At 43.4% G+C, this 19,398-nt stretch overlaps 2 protein-coding genes and 1 long non-coding RNA gene across 3 annotated transcripts; all 3 read right to left on the minus strand.

Annotated features, from left to right (window-relative positions):
* Positions 1 to 706: 706 nt before the first annotated feature.
* Positions 707 to 3,479, minus strand: LOC130473947 (uncharacterized). The gene is made up of 4 exons (XR_008933179.1): positions 3,364 to 3,479; positions 1,954 to 2,022; positions 913 to 993; positions 707 to 826 (listed from the first exon to the last, which is right to left on the minus strand). It is a non-coding gene; the product is annotated as an uncharacterized LOC130473947 (long non-coding RNA).
* Positions 3,480 to 3,491: 12 nt separating this feature from the next.
* On the minus strand, positions 3,492 to 9,529 carry LOC130473265 (uncharacterized). The gene is made up of 7 exons (XM_056844788.1): positions 9,524 to 9,529; positions 8,798 to 8,895; positions 8,493 to 8,705; positions 6,479 to 6,653; positions 4,744 to 4,926; positions 3,561 to 3,618; positions 3,492 to 3,499 (listed from the first exon to the last, which is right to left on the minus strand). Exons 1-7 carry the CDS (start codon positions 9,527 to 9,529, stop codon positions 3,492 to 3,494), a joined length of 741 nt encoding a protein of 246 aa, XP_056700766.1.
* Positions 9,530 to 12,625: 3,096 nt separating this feature from the next.
* Positions 12,626 to 17,931, minus strand: LOC130473266 (uncharacterized). The gene is made up of 7 exons (XM_056844789.1): positions 17,871 to 17,931; positions 16,567 to 16,721; positions 15,410 to 15,502; positions 14,322 to 14,529; positions 14,139 to 14,245; positions 13,391 to 13,522; positions 12,626 to 12,631 (listed from the first exon to the last, which is right to left on the minus strand). Exons 1-7 carry the CDS (start codon positions 17,929 to 17,931, stop codon positions 12,626 to 12,628), a joined length of 762 nt encoding a protein of 253 aa, XP_056700767.1.
* Positions 17,932 to 19,398: the final 1,467 nt, after the last annotated feature.

A 19,398-nucleotide genomic window follows, 5' to 3' on the forward strand; every position in this document is an offset into this window, starting at 1 on the left:
TTCAAAACATGCATTTGTCATGCAAAATAGAGGAGCTGTTATTACTAAAACTAAAAATTTCGCTTTTATAAAAGACAAGTGGGGAACATGGGAGACTGTTGGGGGATTCCATCCTCACTTTGCCCTCCCACGGCCTCCTTGCCTGCCTGCCTACAGAGAGGCAGTGAGCAGTAGTTCCCAATCCTCTTCTGCCTGCATGGCTGCTGCCTGGGTTGGGGGTGGGGTGGCTCCTGCTCCTCAGTGCACCTGCAGACTACGCAGTGATTGTTTGACTTGCTCTCCCTCTCCCCACTCAGGTTTTACTTTCTTCTGTTTTGAGGGAATTTAACCCTTCATTTTTTAAAGTTTTCGTTTCCCCCCGGCAAACCTAGGGGCTCCCCAAGTTAGTAGAAAAGCTGCTTTTTCTCTACATGATCCTGATCTGTGAATTAAAGCATCCACAGCTGGGACCATGTTGAAAACTAGATACACGTGAGTACCTGGCTGCCTTCAGGCTTTTCCCACCAATGAGATACCCACAAGATTCGTCCTCTCTACCACTCTGCTTTCCCACCTGCCCATCTCCTTTCCAATTCCTCTCCATGTGGGGAGGGGAAGTGGCAGTTCCTGTTCTTCTCCCACCCACCTTTAGTGCCTTTGCACTGTCTGGCTGTGAGCAGTACACAAAATTGCTCCATTCTGCGATCAGTAATATTCCATAAGACTACAAAATCTCTTCTACCTGTTGTAATCTCTCTTGTGGTATTAATTCGGCAATTTTAGCTCCGGAGGGTTCTTTATAGTACAGATCCAGAGCATTCTTGGGCATGTAGGATTGATCAATGTCCTGAGACAAGGAATCAAGATAGTTCCATTAAGAGCATGAGAGGAATAAAATACACCCATTCATTAACCTCATTTTACTATGCTTACCTGCATTGTATATCTGAATTCTTCATCCCACCGTCCATCAGCTATATGAACAAGTACAGACGCACCTTGCACCAATTTGATCTGCAGGAGAACTTAAAATTACCTATTTTCTGTATTAAGTGCATTCCTTCTTAAAGAGCATTATTGCAGTATTGGCATTAGACTAGAGGAGATGGTAGAACCCAATATGTTTGGGAGTGGAGGCTGCCTAAAAAGGACTAGAGAATGTCCCAGGACCCTGATGCCTTCTGCTCCCACCTGGGGATGAATGTTTTCCTATGAGGGATTAGGTGAGGCAGGAGGAAATACCCCAGTGGTGACAGAGCAGAAGAAAGACTTCATTTTCATAGCTGAATTTGTTTTTACCAATGCATGGAAGTGAATTTGGGAGGCTATGTAACCACAGAATTCTAAGTACTGTATAGGCATAAAAGTGTAACCCTACATGTTGGCGCAATGTATGAAAAATACTAATTGGGGATGTTCTGTGCAGGAATTAAAGTATAGCTTATTGAATGATTCGGATACAAACAAGTGAGACAAAAAGTATCAGTGGTGCAATATTTGAAGGCAGAAATCCTCCCATAAGGAACTATGAGAAATAGCACAAGGGAGTGGAGGCTTAATAAGATTAGTGTTTGAATGGTGGGGGGACAGTTGCAGAAAACAACAGAAGAGGCAACCATCAGTCTGGTTTGAGTAGATATTCAAGTCAGACTCGTATTTCCAATCCCAGGTTTGTCTAGGCTAGCATAACTGGCAGCAAGCTCAAGTCTCTCTTGGTCCTGTCACCTAAAAGCACGTGTTCTGGAGTTCATTTGCTCTGCTTTGTCTCAGTAGCATTTTGGATAGATGAGGCTTGGAAGGAAAATGCAAATCTGTGTCTTGTGCACTCAAGATTCCTTTAATATCCAGTGCAAAGAAGGCTTGCAAGGAAGTGTGCTCTTTCAAGGGTACAACCTTCTTATTTGTGTAGACTCAAAGGTCTTTTTGTCTTGAATTCTTTATAAAGCTGAACTCCATACATGTTTAGCCACTTACCATGTCCTTATGGAGCAAGCTCTTCATAATGCTGCTACATTTCCCTTGGGATAAGGAATGCAGGATGACCTGTTCAGAGAATAATAATTAAACTCTAAAGAACTCTACCCTTCTTCCAGCTGACTGTGGCATATGATGCTTTTAGATTATTTCACCAAAAACAGAGGACTGAGCCTTTATGTGGTACATTTGGAGCAAACATGTTGTAAGACATAGAACTAGAAAAACTCATGCTCCCTAAGCCTAAAATTTGTGGATTGTTAACATATGGTCAGTATATACTAGGGAGTCTAACTGGTAGCCCTAGAACTAAAAGTTAGCAATTGAGGTACACATTCTCAGTTGCTAACCCAGAGGTGAAAGGTAAGAGTCATGGTTGAGCAAAGTGTGGTTATTTTCTATGTTCTATGAAACTTATACGCAAGGAATGAAATGGTAAAGGTGAATGAAACTACATTGGGACAATTGATATGAAGGGGTTTGACTGCTGGAAATGAATGGATGCTGTGGGGCATGAAGGTCACATTTGGAATTCCTCTTAATACTTGAGCATGATGAATACCGCTTTCACAGCTCAAAACAGCTTCTATACAATGATCAGAAATGTGCGTTTTGTTTTAAGCTAAGAAGTAAGTTATGGTATTTCCAAAGTCACCTTAAGATGCAGGTATTCAGGTAGTGTAAGGAAACACTATGCAAGAAAAGTAATGTGTTTGTGATAATCTGTATGCTAAATATTTTAAATTGTAAAATGAGGTCTATGACTTATACTATGGCTGTGAAGATGTCTATGAACACCTTAGCTCATAGGTCTTTTACTTTGTTGAGCCTGTAGAAACATATGGGGTTTCAAAGGAGAACTACCACAAAATAGCTGCTACAAGAGTGGGGCTGATAAGAGAATGCTGAGTGGTTGTATGAAATACTGGAGGTTCCTATTCAAATAGCCTCCTATGACAAAGCTGCTTGCTTCTAAACAGGTGCTTCTTTCAGATGTACAGGCAATGCCTCCTGTATCCTTCAGAAGCATCTCTTGCACTTTGTCGGTAGAGAAAAGCTAGGGTCAGCTTTTTACTTTGGGGAAGAGATGCTTTTTAGTTGCATTTTCCCAAGAAAAAGTATAGGCCTGCTCCCCTGCACAGCCACAGGGAGAGCTTTCCAAGCTGAGATATGAGCCTGCCTATGGCCGCCAAGGGTGCACAACTGATGCATGTATGAGGGATGAGCTGGGCACTGTGCTAGTTAGTCGAGCTTTGGGTAGATCTTTTTTTTCTGTTCAAGACCCTTCAGATTTTATCCCCAAGACACAAGGGTCAAGAGAACGTCAGTAGATGCTGTGGCACCATGCTGGGGACTGGTGAATTAGCTAAAGCCTAATAGATCAGAAATATAATTAGGTTTTCCTTATACCTGGCTGGGAGCCCCCAGGTATAGAGGCAGTTGATAAACACCGGTGTTGCAGTAATCTCCAGAGAACACCTGCAGTGCAGTCCATGCCTCACTTCTCAGAGTATAATGTAACTGTTCCCTCTTCAGCATCACTCTTCTATCAGTGTTTCGGATATCTTCCTTTTGACCCAAAGCATCTCGGTCTGAGTTAACCTTGCTCTCAAACAGATGGATAATCACCGTTGCATATTCATGGTAAGCCCTGTGCGGGCAGGACTGAAAAGCAGAAGTTGCAGGTTTTAAAAGGGAAGGTTGGTCTGGTTGTTGTATAGGCACAGGGGTCTGGAAACAGCCACCAGTGGCTACTGTAGTTATTTCTAGTAACTGGCATGAAAAATCTGGAATACTCTGCAGGAATAATGGACTATGCAGTTAACCCATTCTGCCGCAGCTCTTTGGCAAAAGGAGCTTACGGCTAGCAGGAAGATCCTCTTCTGCAGGCAGGAAGATCCTTCCAACACAGGAGAAACCCTGCAAGCAGCAGAACAAAGTAACTGAATATAGCCCACTAGGTCCTTAAAAGTTCTTAGTGCATAAAGAGGAAGACATCTTGTGCCAGAACACAGTACTGGCGTCAGTGGTGAGAAGGAAGGGTTTTGTGCCTGTAATGGGGGCCAGCCCCCAGGGGGGCGGGGGAGAGAGAAGGACGTCATATGCTGAAATGTCAACGTGAAAAAATCCTTTTAGGGTTTCAAAGGCAAAGATACCACATCTGAGAACAGATTCAGTAGGTGACAGAAAACCATCAGCCTAATTCCAGAAATAGGAGCCCCGTGGCGCAGAGTGGTAAGCTGCAGTACTGCAGTCCAAAGCTTTACTCATGACCTGAGTTCGATCCTGATGGAAGTCGGTTTCAGGTCGCAGGCTCAAGGTTGACTCAGCCTTCCATCCTTCCGAGGTTGGTGAAGACCCAGCTTGCTGTTTGTAAGGGAAGATGACTGGGGAAGGCACTGGCAAACCACCCAGTAAGCAGTCTGCCTAGAAAATGTTGGGATGTGACATCATCCCATGGGTCAAGAATGACCCAGTGCTTGCACAGGGACCTTTACCTTTAATTCCAGAAATACCAGATCACTATAGTGAACCTTTTTACTATGTTTAGCTTTCCTGAGCCTTCCCCCCACACCTCAACAAATGCAAGGTATTGCTCTTCCGGCCCCAGAGACCCAGGCCAATGGATATTGCAGGGTATTTATATGTATGCTATATCAACCAGTTTAGAAATATGGATGAGTTCACCTCTAAACCTCTCAGCAGTTGCCTTTCAGTAAGAGGTGCTCAGTACATCTATCAGTAAGGCCTCTTCTTAGCCAACTATAAAGCTCCCACAGAATGGAATACCTTGAAGCCATCAAGCCACGAGGGCCATTGCTGGAAACTGTTGATGTCAAGTGCCTTGACAAAAATGGGGTAATCGTACTTCATCCACTGGCTCCCATAATAAAAAGCTGCAGGTGGGTTGAAGCAGAAGTGGGCCATTGTCAAGCCAACCCAAGGCAAGTTCATGGCTCTGTCCAGGGCAAACTAGAACAAGACAGAAATTACAACAGAGGCTTCTTTAGCCAGCAGATATTGTGGTAAGCCTGTTCCTTGACTATACTGTATTAGATTGCAGGCTGGGGTGGGGTCATGGCATGTGCCAACAGCAAAACAAAAGGTGCAGAGAAAACTGGCTTGTAAGGCAAAACATAACCTCCTTCCTGACATACAAGTTGTCTATGTGCAGGGAAAAAATTTATATGGAGGTGCATTTGATGAAGGGGCTTCATTCTGTAATCGGCACTGGGCCAGCTGAAGAAAACAGTTTATCTCGTTTGCTGTTTGTAAGAACTAGCTCCTTCTAAAGCCCTATGTTATTGATAGTGCCAGTCTGGTAGCATTCGAAAGGCCAAAATCATGTGGGTAAAACCATTTCAAATGTTGCTAGTGTAGCTCTTGCTCTGGACCAACAGTCCATGGTGACTTGTACAAGCATCCTCAGACTGTTTTGTAAATAATCCTTTGCTCAGCACCATGGATCTTTTATACTGCTAACCTTTTCTGCACATGGGATATCAGCTCTGTTAGGGGTATGTAACTGGTAGCCTCCAATAAGTTGTTAGTGGTGTGCTGATTGCCAGCCTACAGATTATAATGTTCTGTGGGACAAGTGATGGCTAGTGACAATGGAACTTGCCAACTTTTCAGCTGGCCTTTGTGGCTATTCCTTTAAAAGCAGCTCCAGATGCAGCAATGAGCAGCCAGTGTTTCTCTTCATGCTGTTACAAGCCTCACCTGGTAAAAGGACAGCTACAGCAAACACCAGCTTGAAAAGTGCAGACAGGCTAGCATTAACTGGGGGACTAACTTGCAACATAAGAGAACATACTTAGAAACATAAGCCATATATTAGAATTAACCAAAATAAAATACAACAGTGTGCTAGCTTTCAAGTTTTCCAGATCTCTTCCCAAGGGGGCGTTTTTTGAAGGGGGAAGGGAGGTGTCTCGGGCTCTGCTCTAAACATCTTGTCTTGTAAGCATCCTGTGTAAAAGGCTAACAGGTATGAAGATTTAAAATGCTGGTGGTTTCTTGTGACCCCTTTGAAAACAAATGTTTCTCTAGCACCAAACATATAACAGTCTTAAGAATGTTCACTCAGCAGAAAGTCCTATCGAGTTCAAGGGGACTGACTCTCTTTTAAATGTCTTTAAGATTGCGGCTGTACAGAACAACCCTAGGCAGAGTGACTCCCTTGTAAATTCACTGAAATAAATTAACTCAGAATGTCATAATTACTTAGGATTGCACAGGTAGTGTTTTACTCCATAATGTGCAATACTAGCTACTGGACAGGGCACTGAACACACGAAGCTGCCTTATACTGAATCAGACCCTGGGTCCATCAAAGTCAGTATTGTCCACTCAGACCGGCAGCAGCTCTCCAGGGTCTCAGGCAGGGATCTTTCACATCACCTACCTGCTTGGGCCCTTTAACTGGAGATGCTGGGGATTGAACCAGGGACCTTCTGCATGCCAAGCAAATGCTCTACCACTGAGCCACAGCCCCTCCCCTATGAGCGTGACTGCTATTCACCTTGACACCATAGGCTGGGATGTATCTGGAGACATAGGTGAGGTTGAAAGTCTGGGAGATGTTGCCAGGTAGCCGGGTGAGTTTCTGGTGGATCCAGTTGGAGATCTCGTTATCTGTGCTTAGGCTGTTATTTCCAGCAAACTGGTGAACAATTTCCCGAACAGAGACAACAGACCTATAAAGAAGTTAAAGCTGAGTTGTCAACATGGCATAGACTTGCGAAACCTGCTGTAGCAAATACCTTGTTCATTGCTCTAATTCTAGATTTTTTTTTCAACCAACGTGCAGTCGTGTGAAAGGAAGCTTGTCACATTTTTATTCCTATCCATCTGATCAGAATGCAAATTGAGATTCAATTAATCTTTTGTAAATTTCCTCCTGTCCTCTGATTAAAAATCCTTCTGGCCGACGGATTAATGTGCTTGATAATCCTATTATGCCTCTTTTAATGGGCACGGAATGAGCTAATTGGAGCCTTACAATTCAGATTTTCTCACTGGATCACTCCCACATGTTGAAACACTTATTCCGTGTCCACTTCCCTTGTTCGTCAAGGGTATGTGTATCATCAACCTACTCTGTGTTGATTTTTTCTGACAACGTAAAGGCTTTTGGAAAAAAAGGACTGGTAGCCCCCTGCCATAATAGCTAAGCTTTATACCCTTCTACATAACTATCTAAATTATATTCGAGCCTAATTTAAGTGCTTCACTAGAAATATTTCCCTTGCATTTTCTGATGCCTCATTTTAATGTTTCCCTTGAATAAAATGTCTTATTTTGTCTGGATGTATTGAAGTTTTGTCAGGGGTCATTTTGACTATTTTGCCTACAATCCCTGTATAGGGCTATATTGTTTATTTATGTGTTGATTTATTTTTCATATTTATAGCCTGCCCTCTTTCCCAGTCAGACCACGACCGGGCTCAGGGTGGGTAACAACCTTTAAAAATCACATAAAACCATAATTGTAACAGCTATGAAACCAGATTTCTCAATCTAAGTGAGTATTCTACCTCTAAAATAGTAGAGATGGCAGTGCCAGGAAAGGTGCTATCTTAAGAGAAATAACGCTTTTAAACACTACGTAACTTTCCCAATACTTGCTTGTTTGTTTCAAAATATAACTAGTGGTGGTCCTCAACAGAGATCGGGGTCATAGAATGGAGGAACACTGATGAGATTATACCTAGAGCATTTAGACTGCTTAGAAGCTGGAATTGCCTGGGGCCATTTAGGGGTTGAAAGAGTCGGCTGCTTGGCAAGGGGTTGGTGACATCCATTCAGATACCCGAGTAGGAGGGATGGTTCTGTTATTATTTACTGTTTATAAGTAGGCTAGTGTTTCTACAATGTATTGTACATGTGTACAATACATTTTTAAATATAACAAAATAAAAGACAAATTACAAGTATCAGCAACACAGCAGCAAGAAATAAGCATTTAAAGGCTTTGTAAACCAATAACCAACTGCAGTGATCCCTAGGACCCTTTAAAGAGGAGGCCTAGAGGGCCTCTTTAGGAAGGCTGGCCCACAGTAACTCTGCCCTGGGCAAGAGAAGACTTGTGATACGATCCTAAACAGAGTTACAGCTTCTAAATCAGCTGCAGTCATCTGGCTCCAAAGGGTACAACTCTGTTTAGATTTGCACTGCTCAACTAAAATGAAGGTTGACATTACAAGCACAGCCTCCCACACCAGCTGATCTTAAAGTAGTGCAAAGGTCATGGGGATTATATCCAGGTCACGAGAAGCTGAAAAGCAAGCTTTTTCACAGTCAGTCAGTGATCCAGATGATGATGTTAGCACAAGTCCCCCATCCATTTCTGTGAGGATTCTCCCGGGGCATGCACTTTGTATTGTCAAAAGGAAAACTAACAACGAATCTCCTTATGTGAATCAACACACATATGTCAGCGAAAAGGGGGTATTGGTTATTATATCTATAGCCAGGGTTTCAACTGTCCACTTTCATTACCCCTGTAACACTGGTCCAGCCCAAACTCAGATTACCTGTTTGCCATGGCCTCATAGAAGCAACTTTCTCCTGCAGAGGGTTTGGCTGAATCTGAATAATAGACTCCATCAGAGTAATCAGGCTGGGCCTGGAAGAGACCCAGCTTGGCCCAGTTGGTCTGGGGGACCGCGGTCCTTTTCAAGGTTTGACGGCTGGAATTCACAGGAGCCTTGAGAAGCCTCACCAGCAGGGTTGCACAGGGCACATACCTACAGGGAAGGCGGGAGAACAAATATTACAACCAAACTGAACACTAAGGTGGGGTGGGAGTCAGAAAGGGAATAAGTAGGGGAGGACCTACCGTCCTGATGCAGCCAGAGAACTGACAGAGAAGGGCTGATCTGGAAGAGGGCTGTTGTGAAAAATGCGGAGCTGGTGAGCACCATCGTTGAGAGAGACCTGATACGGAGAGTAATCAAGATTCAGTGAGACCTTCTCCCCCTTCGGCTTGTGTCAGCTATGCTCTGGGAATGGCTGAGAAATAGGACTTCTGGTGTGTCTTTTAGGAAAATGCCTTTTGCCCATTTTAAAGTACTATCTGCCTTGAGCTGCAGAGAGATACTAAAATTGTCTGGTGGGACTTCAGGATACTGAGAGTACTAGTTATGTTGGAGACTTCTTGCAGCTACAATGGACTTTCATGCCTCTTGCTGCCATAGCAACAAGCTCTCCTGTGAGATTCAGTGGCAGTGTGCAATACCACATCTATAGTATTTTGTTCTATAAGGGAATGAGGGTTCTTTCAAAAGCAAAACTGCTAATGACTAACCAGATGCTTTTGAGTCTTATAGCAGGGATAGATGTTTCTTTCATATAATTTTGTCAGAGCCTCTAAGGGTTGCAAATCTAGTCTGACACCATATCCAGAATTTAGGCTAACAATTTTAGATAGGTAGCTGAGTTAGTCTGTAGGCAGCAAAATTAAACAGGAGCCCAGTGACATATTAGAGGCTGTGTTTGTCTCTAAAGCGCCACTGGGCTCCAGAATTTGGGCTAGTTGCCCTGAGCTCCACTGCAGTTAACTCACCTGCATCTTCCCGGCCCCGGGCTTGGGGGCTGTGTGTGTGCCAGATTCCACAAAAACACTGAGAGCTGCCCAGCCAATCAAGATGAGATTGGAGTTTAAACTACTAATAGAATAAAGCTGTAAGATATAAAAAGAGATGAATTCCAGTTTTTGTGGTACCAATTGTTTATAGTTCCATTTTGTATTAAAAGGGGGGGTCAGGAAGAAGCTGCAGGATGCTCTCATCACCACAGTGTCCTCCATTTCAGCAACAAAGAGGTCCTCAACTTCATAACTACCCATACTCTCCAGCAGGAAGCGCTACCATTCCTTGGCACCATGTTTTCCCTAGCTGCCACTCTGAGACTAGGGTTGCCAGGTCCCTCTTCACCACCGGTGGGAGATTTTGGGGGTGGAGCTTGAGGAGGGTGGGGTTTGAGGAGGGGAGGGACTTCAATGCCATAGAGTCCAATTGCCAAAGCAGCCATTTTTCTCCAGGGGAAATTATCTCTATCGGCTGGAGATCAGTTGTAATAGCAGGAGATCTCCAGCTAGTACTTGGCAACCCTATCTGAGACCCAGGTGTAGCACAAACCTTCAATAGGAGAGTTGCACAAGGGGGTATAAATGGCTCTCGGATTTCGACAGAGTAGTTGTAAAATGGATCGAAAATGCTGCTGTTCAAGTCAACCCCAGTGGATATGTCTGGCCCAATTCTGAAAAGGCAATGAAAGAGCCATCTGTTAGCAAGGTAGTAGTTGGATTTCCAGCATGACCTATAAGGCCCCTTCTAATAATATGGGTTGTGTCCAGACTAATTTGGCAATTTTCACTGATTCCCCCTTTCTACTCCAGGCCCCCCTCGTGGCAGGGTCCCCTCTCCTCTGAGAGCAAAATTTCATGGCGATCAGAGGTCTGCAGTGGGGGGGGGGGGAGGCAGGAAAGTTCTATTCTGCCACTAGAAAATTTAGTCTGAATTCTAAGATTCTATGTTTCTAAGAGGAAGAGGCATAAAACTTCAGCGTGAAGTTTCCCTTGAGAGGATGACCAAGCTACTCTGCTGTTGCAAGCATGCTCGGATTAAGTAAAACCCTTTGCAGGATCCAGGGCAAAGCCACAGAGACATCAAAACTGGTGCCAATAAATGAATGACCATTACCAGATATTCCATACAGAGCCAGTTCACATTTTCACATTTTTCAAATCATGCAAGCCTTTACCCACTGAAATATATGAATAGTCCTGTGTGAATCAGACTAAAGCAGATGTCATGAGTTTGTACCAGTATTCCCATAGTGAAAGGTACGACTTTTTATGGAGTTCTATGTGTGTTGTAAATAATTAAAAATTGTTCATGATATCTATAACCCTCCTTTCTTTTTCAACAGGAAAATTCATGGTGGCTAACAAAATTAGTATAAAATAGAACTGGGTCAAAGCAGGCAGGCAGTCTTTCTGGGGGGAAAGGCTTTATGCACCGAAAGCAGCTTAAATGTTCATCACGTTTGGTCAAGGGAGGGGCATTCTTGATGTGCAAGCAAATAAAAAGATTGTGTGTATTACATAAATCTATCCCTTTGCAGACAAACACACACATCCTCTAATACTTCTGAGGAAATTGGTTTTATATGCAGCTTGATGAGTCTCTTCATGTTTTTGAACTATAAGAAGGAAGCCCTGCAACTTTGTGTGGGATTCAGGTTGTCAAATCAGGTGTCACGGAGTTCCCCACTTGTCTGCCATTCTCCTCCCTCTTCCGCCTTGTTTTTATATTGTACTTTCAGGTGTTCAAAATATTTCACATCCAATGGGTTGTATCCTACCACTCTGCTCTGCTACGTATGGAACCCTTGTCCAGAGCATATAACCTTTCTCTAGAGCACTGGTTCCCAACCAGGGGTCCGTGGACCCCCATGGGTCCGCGAGAACTAAATTAAGGTCCACGAAACAAAGTTATAAACCCATAATACATTAATATTTTCAATTAAAAGTTCTCTATTATAAAAATATATATTCTAATTTTATTCTAAGTTTAATGTTTAACTAACAGTTATGATTAAAGTTTATTTTCAAATTCTCGGAATTTTTATTTTGAACCTTGGGGTCCCTGCACCGAACAAAAAAGTCCTAGTGGTCCCTGGTCAAAAAAAGTTTGGGAACCATGGCTCTAGAGGAAGAGCCCCTTCCACTGGAGGAAGACAACAAACTTAGCTGAGCAGAGTGATAGGATACAAGAGACAACCCATTAACTTAAGGGTACAGAAGAATAGATAAGGTGGTAACAGCCATTTCAGACTGTAGATAAGGGATCACACAATGGAATGCTTCTGTCAATTTAAAAAGCACCCTGCTTTTATTTAAGAACACGGGAGAGCAGTTATAAAGTAGAGCCATTCTAAATTACCATGCTCCCTCATAGGCTAATTTTATACTTTGGACATATTTGTTTCATAGAGAAACATTCTATCATGCAATTTATCTCTATCTGCTATTTGTGTGAACTATATGCCTATTCTGGCATTACCTTTCTAGTGTTGCAATCTTTGCAGCATAGCTTCTTCCTGCACTGCTTGGATATGATCAGAAAACTCAAGATCGTGTGAGAGAAGTCATGGCTCCTTCCTGTGCCAACATCACTTTCCCCTGACATCAAGGAAATACTGTGCGGATTCAAGGCTTCTGTCATTAACTGAATGTCACAGGAGGGAGCCATGCTGGAACAACACCCTTGTCATGTAGGTCACATCAGAGCAGGTTCTAAGCCAGACCAGCACAAGCAACAGCAGGAAGTGCAAGGGGAGCCTGGCATTGTAGGGAAAAGCAAAGAACCATTCTCCCTTACTGGCTGAAAGTACTGGTGAAGATACGGCCGGCAAGCCTGGTAATAGTGACATCATCTGGCAGGAAGCGGGCACCATCGATATACAGGTCAAAGCCATCTCCGTCACAAAAGGGCTCCAAAGGAGGGGTCTCCCTGACACAATGAATAAAAGCTGCCTGCAAATATATGTCCCAATCCATAAAACATTGTGGCAGACAATATGCATGTTGGCCCTGTGGAGCAAATGGGAGGGCTACCAAGGTTAGGGACTCATTTCTTTTAGTACACTGAGCCTCCTTAACTCAAGGCTTAAATTAAAATATGCAACATGTAGTATTTATACAGGGCTTTTCCTAAACCAATGTCCCCAAACTACATGTTTTTTTCAGCAGACACATATTCCCAAACCCTAATCTGCAGACAGTGTGGAGTGGGTACATCCAATGGAGAATCACCCAATGGGAGAGAGGAATGGAAAAGACCCCCGGGGAGGGGCTGTTTCTGACAGAAATGAAAAGGTACTACATTTTTCCAGTCTTTTTCCAACCTGAAAAACACACTTTGGGAGATCAAATTACAGGTCCCCATTGTTTAGGTTACCCAGTGAATGCCTCTGCATTTCTATCTAGTACATTTTAATAATTCCTCCAAGGAACTCAGGGCAGCATATATTGTTTTCCTTTCCTCATTTTATCATTGGCACAATATTTTGAGAATGAAAAAGAGTGGCTGGCCCAACATCACCCACTGAGATTAATGACAGGGTGAGGATTTGAACTTGAAGCTCCCAAGTTCTCATGCTCCTAATTGCTAGCCCTGGAAGTAACAGTTTGGCAACTTCACTATTTGTTGAAAGCCTGGCTGGGCAACAGAATGTGTGCTGGCTAACAACTGACACTCCAAGCTGAGAAGAGACATCCTCCCCCCTCCCCAAAAAAAGGTGCCTGGGTACCAATTAAGAAAGGGTTCCGCTCCTGTCTTTTCCACCTGTCTCTTTCAGGGCAGGTCTGTCCCAGCCTTTTCCAGGCCCTGTCAGTACTCCAAAATGTTCCTTGTCCAACACTCACACTGGGCCAGGTCCTTGCAGGGTCAAGTATGGCTGGTGACTCTGGTGGGAAAGGTAGGTCTGGTTTCTGATTGTTAAAGATGTGTAGCCTCACAGTGGCATCACCATACATCTTGAAGGCTTGTTGCTTTTCCTGTGCAGTCTAAGGGATGCATCATCCAGGTGTCAACAAGGATAGAAATGAAAAGAAGCTTGTTAAGTCACAGGGATCGACGCAGTAGAACAGACGCTTGATAGATACAATCCTACTAAAACTGCAAAGCGGTATGAAATATTGCTGCATAAAGATGACTGGATTTTAGAAGTCTTGAATGAAGTAGTTCAGTGAGGAGCATTGTATTAACAGGAACAGCAGGATTAAGAAGAAGAGTTGTTTTTATATGCTGACTTTCTCTACCACTCAAACTGGCTTACAATCACCTTCCCCTCCCCACAACAGACACCCTGTGAGGAAGGTGGGGCTGAGAGAGTGTGACTAGCCCAAGGTCATCCAGCTGGCTTTGTGTGGAGTGGGGAAACAAATCCAGTACACCATATTAGCCTCCGCCGGTCATGGGGAGGAGTGGGTACTCAAACCCAGTTCTCCAGATCAGAGTCCACCACTCCAAACCACCGCTCTTAACCACTACACCATGCTGGCTCCATAGGTTTTCAATGATCTCTTTTGAGTGTTTTACTACTGCATTTTGCTCCTTGGTGTATTCTATATAACTACCAAGCCTTGGGGTGCTGCACAGGAATGGACTTACCATAGCTGAGAAGGTTGTTACAGGAGGCACAGGGCCATGGTACAGAGTCAGCGTGTGGGTCCCTGTGTTCCAAGTGAACACTTCAGGCTCCCCTTTCTTCATTGCACCTGCAAGGACAGAATGAAGAGAGACCTTTTTGCTGCAGAAGGACTAGCTCTTGATTAAACAGAGCCAGAAGCTTACCTGCAAGCATCACTTTAGAGGATTCAGATGACTTGGCCAGCTGGAGCACAGCCCAGGCAGCCAGCAGCTCCTCACTCTGTAGTGCTGGCTGATGCTGAGGCTTGACTCCTACATCCCAGGGGGTGAGTGCTGTTCTGCCACTGGGCCAGTGATAAAAGCGAGCAATAAGGATCATGTCTTCCTGCAGCACAACATCCTTGAAGGTCACCTGAAGGAGACAGAGGAAAAGCCATCTCAAGAGACATATGTAGGGTAGTAGTATGCATGCTGCTATAGTATCTGCCACCATTTCATTCGTTCTCCATGTTTTTTGGCTTCACAGGATGCATGGAAAATGTACTATCCATACATAAGCCAATAATGGATTCTACTGCAGAAAGCAAGGAATTGTGTGTGCAGGAGGAAATATGCTTCTGCATATCAAGAGACCTTGCACATGCAGATGTGGTTTGACTAGCAATTAAGTGTTGTTAAATCTAATACAAACATCTAGGTGCACCTATGCGACAGCCTCCCACAGTCCTTTGTGCTTCTGAAAATGGAACTGACCAAATGCCGTATCGCCCGTAAGAGCACGTTTGGATTGTGCCCTCCTCATCCAGCCCAATTAGTTAAGCAACAACACTGTCGTATTGCATTTTAATCCTCAACAATCTTATTAAAATTAGAAATAATAACTATCCTTCATAGGCTTACCATGAGTCAGAAGCGACTTGATTGCACTTAACACACACAGAGAAGACCATTTGGTAAACTTCACATCTCTCACCGAGTTGAGAAATGTGAGTCTTATTTAGGGTTGCCAGGTCTCCTCTGGCTGGGGATGGGGAAGTAGTGTTGCCAGACCCAGGTTGGCAAACTCCTGGAGATTTGGGGATGGAACATGGGAAGCACAAGGACCTCAGTAGGGTACAATACAATAGAGTCCATGCTCCAAACCATCCATTTTCTCCAGGGGAACTGATCTCTGTAGTCTGGAGAGGAGCCAAAATTCCAGAGGATCCCCAGGTCCCACCTGGAGGCTGGCATCCCTAGTCTAGTTCCCCCATCTTAAAAGTTACCACCCTATCCACTGTACCACTCCATACCTCCTGTTCTCCAAACAGAAAGTAGCCATGTTTGATGTTGGATCTGACAGGATCAGTGCAGTAGTTCAGTCCTGAATCCTTGGTACCAATCACCTGGATGGAAGTTAAAAAAAAACAACCAGAAATGTGGCTAATGGGCTAAGTAGATGCATCCCACTAAATGCATTCCTCGTGCCTGTGAGGAATGGTAGGATGGTTCCACTAACTCTCCCTCCTCATATTACACTATCATCCATACAATGAAGGTTACAGACTTGCTCAAAGAAAAAGCAAGTCTAATGAGTGGCTTGGAGAAACAGCTGGGATGTTGCAGTCTACCTTGTATAGTTTCAGTTCTGAATATTCGGATATCCTGGATTTTGGGTTGCCAACTCTGGCCTGGGAAATTCCTAGCAATTTGGGGGTGGAGCTTGGGAAGGGTCCTCAGCAGCAATGCGATTTAAATAGATTCTACCCTCTGAAGCTGCCATTTCCTCCAGGGGAACTGATTTATGTAGTCTGGAGATCAATTGAAATTCTGGGAGAACTTGGTCCCACCTGGAGGTTGGCAACTCTACCTGACTTAATCCATACACAGCTTTCGGTTAGGAGACTAAACTATGGAAGAGACATGCAAAGTCTTGCTACACTGGTGTGGCAGTCTAAAATTGCCCTCAGATCCTTTCTAGCTGATCAGTTTCTGTAGTTTGAAGCCTGGGTTTTAGCTGTGCTAGCAATCCGATCTTAGCTTTTTCCACTGTTCACAGGCTTACCTAACCAGGGGAGGGGACTATGTTCATGAAACCAGGATATCCGAGATCCATAGCATACACTAGGATTGTGTGTGTGTAAAGGGCTGTCAAGTAGAGGATTATAACAGCTCTAATATTCTCCAGGCCACTCCTACACTTGCTCACTCCTCAGAAAAGTCTGCAACAAACATCCACAAATATCTCCTTATAAATAAGTTCCTCAAGTGGTTTCAGCCAAATTAGAAATAAACCCGCTCCCCAGTAATCTTCAAATAAAAAATTAACCTTGTCCCACACCTTGCAATATGTTATGCCTTCTTTCTAGCTTATGAATGCACAGCTGATAAGGAAGTCAGCCAGCTGCCTTCCTTAACAAGGGGCTGTGGGCTATCTGATTTAGTAGCTAATTAATGCTTTGGTTCATACCTGTCCGGTTTTCTGGTAATAGCCTGTCAGCCGGATAGCCCCATCTCCCAGGGGGGCACCTTTAACTCTGTCAAGAATAAACCCCAACAGACTTTCTTCTTTCTGCTTCCTGGAGTTCCCCTGCTGTGGTTGTTGTCTCTGGAGTGCTGTTTCACCTGCCCTGAAATAATTAGGTTCCTCTTAACTAATGTTCCTTTTCCACACATGCTACTCTTGCTCAGGGAGCCAGTGACCATTTCCTACCTTCTGTCCAGGAGCAGTGCTGAATTAAGGAAAAGAGGCCAGACTATCCATGTTTGGTATAGGCAGGGCTTTCCCTCTCCCCAAACACCAAAACTTGGTGTCATCTAATTAAACTGGTGGACAACAGATTCAGGATAGTCAATAAAAGTACTGCTTCATACAACACATAATTAATTTACAAAATTAACCCCTACAAAATGTGATAATGGCCACCAGCTTAGATTACTTTAAATGAGAACTGGACAAGTTGACGGAAGATAGGTCTATCAACCATTTAGCCATGAGAGCTAACCTCAATGTCCCTTGCACCCCCCAAAAAAACTAGCTGCCGTAGGAGTAACCGTAGGCCATTTATTTATTTGAATGTTTATAGCCCACTTTTCCTCATGGTTCAAGGCGGCTTGCAATAATAGTTAAAACATTTTCAGTTAAAACCAAAAAAGAGCAAACCCCAAATCTCTCCCCCTTCCCCACCTTAAAAGATGCCTGCCATTCAAAGTCCCTCAAAAGCCCAGGCAACAAGCAGGTGTTGCAGCGCCTCCTGAAGATCTCCAAGAAGATCTCTTATCACCTCTTCAGGGAGCCTATTCAACTGAGCCAGAGCCATAATGGAAAAGGCTCAGGCTCTGGTCAATGCCAGGCAGGCGACCATAAGTGGCTGCCAACAGTTGGTTGCCTACCCTGCTTATGAGCTTCCTATAACTTTCTGATTGTCCACTACAGGGAACATACTCCAATGGATACTGGACTTCATGGGCCTTTGCTCAACTCCATTTCTTACCACCACCATTTCTACTTCTGTATCAGCATGCCTTCTTCAAAGGCATTCCTTCCTTCAAATGGTCTGTGTCCACCTTGTTCAGGTCACAGTGAAATGGACCCTTCTCTGGGCAGCAAATTACATTTTTCAGTAACATCATCAACAGTTTCTGTTATGTCTTAGGTGCAAACTTCCATTGTCATCTCAAGACTATTGCAACTGTAGTGCTTTGAGAGAGAAAATATCTTCCCATACACATTCAGAAGCAAATTTAAACTCAAACTATTATCAGTTTTTTTACCTGGAAAGACATGGGAGAAGCCTGTGACCTCTGTCTTGGGTGCTTCCAGTGACACAGCCATGTAGGTACCATACAGAGGGATGGGAAGAATGAAGAAAAGAGGGGCAGCAGGTCCATGCATGAAAGCAGACTGCAGCACACAGGCCAGAAGGGAATAGCTGGGAAAAGCCTGATACACTTAAGAACTAGATGTCAGGATGATGAATAAAACTGATTGTATAGGTGTCTAAGGGAAAGTATAATATGATAAAAGGGAAAGGACATGGGAACAAAAATATTCCTGCTAGGACTCAATTCTATGCATTAGGAGGTGTTTTTACCTAGGATTTGCTGAATCATCTATGTATTACATTAGTATACTGCTTGACAACTGTACAACATGCAAAGCTAAAACAGGATCTTTCTAGACAGGGAGCCAGCCCCCACAAACTGGACAAGTGGTTTGGGGGTGACTAAAATACATGACAGGAAACTGCATTGAGTCAGTCTAGATTAAAGGCTAAATTCAGCAACTGAACAAATTAAAGAAAAATGTCACCATAACAATGAGAAAAGAATGAATCAAGAAACCCAATAAAAGTAAGGTTGCAACACTTAACAGTACAATCCTAAGCAAAGTTACACCCTTGTAAGCCCAATAACTTCAACGGATTTAGAAGGTCTAACTCTGTTTAGGATTGCATTGTTGGCCAGTTCATTTATTATAATATTTTTATTGAGTAAAAAGGTGCCACTAATTAATTGGTCAGCAAATGTAAAAAAAAAAATTGTTTACATCTTGCAAAAACTGGATAGCAGATATAATTTTAGAAGAAACATTTATTTATTTATTTATGCAATTTCTAGCCCTTCCTCCTCAGCCAAGGCCGAGAAACATAATTTAAAATCATACATCAACAGCATTTAAACAATAACATTTATCAATAAGCCCTGTACTTAAAACATTAAAATCCCAATTAAAATCCCAAGATGGCGGGCAAACTTCAATCGTGTTGATCAAGACAAACCGGCAGGCTACCCCTTCAGATTGATAAAGCATATAACATAAGAGGGGGGGGGTAACATAACTACATTCTAACGTAAGAACACAGTAAGAGCCCTGCTAGATCAGAGCAGTGGTCCATCTAGTCCAGAATCCCATTTCACACAACAGCCAACTGGTTGCACCGGAGTACCAACAAACAAAGCACAGAGGCCAAGGCCTTCCCTGACGATGCCTTCTAGCATTGGATTTCAAAGGTTTCCTTCACTCACCATGAACAGTAGCCATTGACAGACCTCTCCTTCATAAAGCTGCCTAACCCCCTTTTAAAGCTATATAAAAAAAATTGATATTTTCCCTTCTGTCATTCATGGTGTCTTTTCTGAGAGGATACCTGTAGCTATGATATCTGTAGAAATTAAAAACAGTGTGCTTTTTCTTCAGAACTCTTTATTCACATGTAAGTTTAATCAAACACAATTCATATGATTGACTAAAATTTAATTAGATGACAGCCCTAATAAAAAGATATGCATCAGCTGCACC

The sequence above is a fragment of the Euleptes europaea genome, chromosome 2 (assembly GCF_029931775.1).
Source record: "Euleptes europaea isolate rEulEur1 chromosome 2, rEulEur1.hap1, whole genome shotgun sequence".
Taxonomy (NCBI): Eukaryota; Metazoa; Chordata; class Lepidosauria; order Squamata; family Sphaerodactylidae; genus Euleptes; species Euleptes europaea.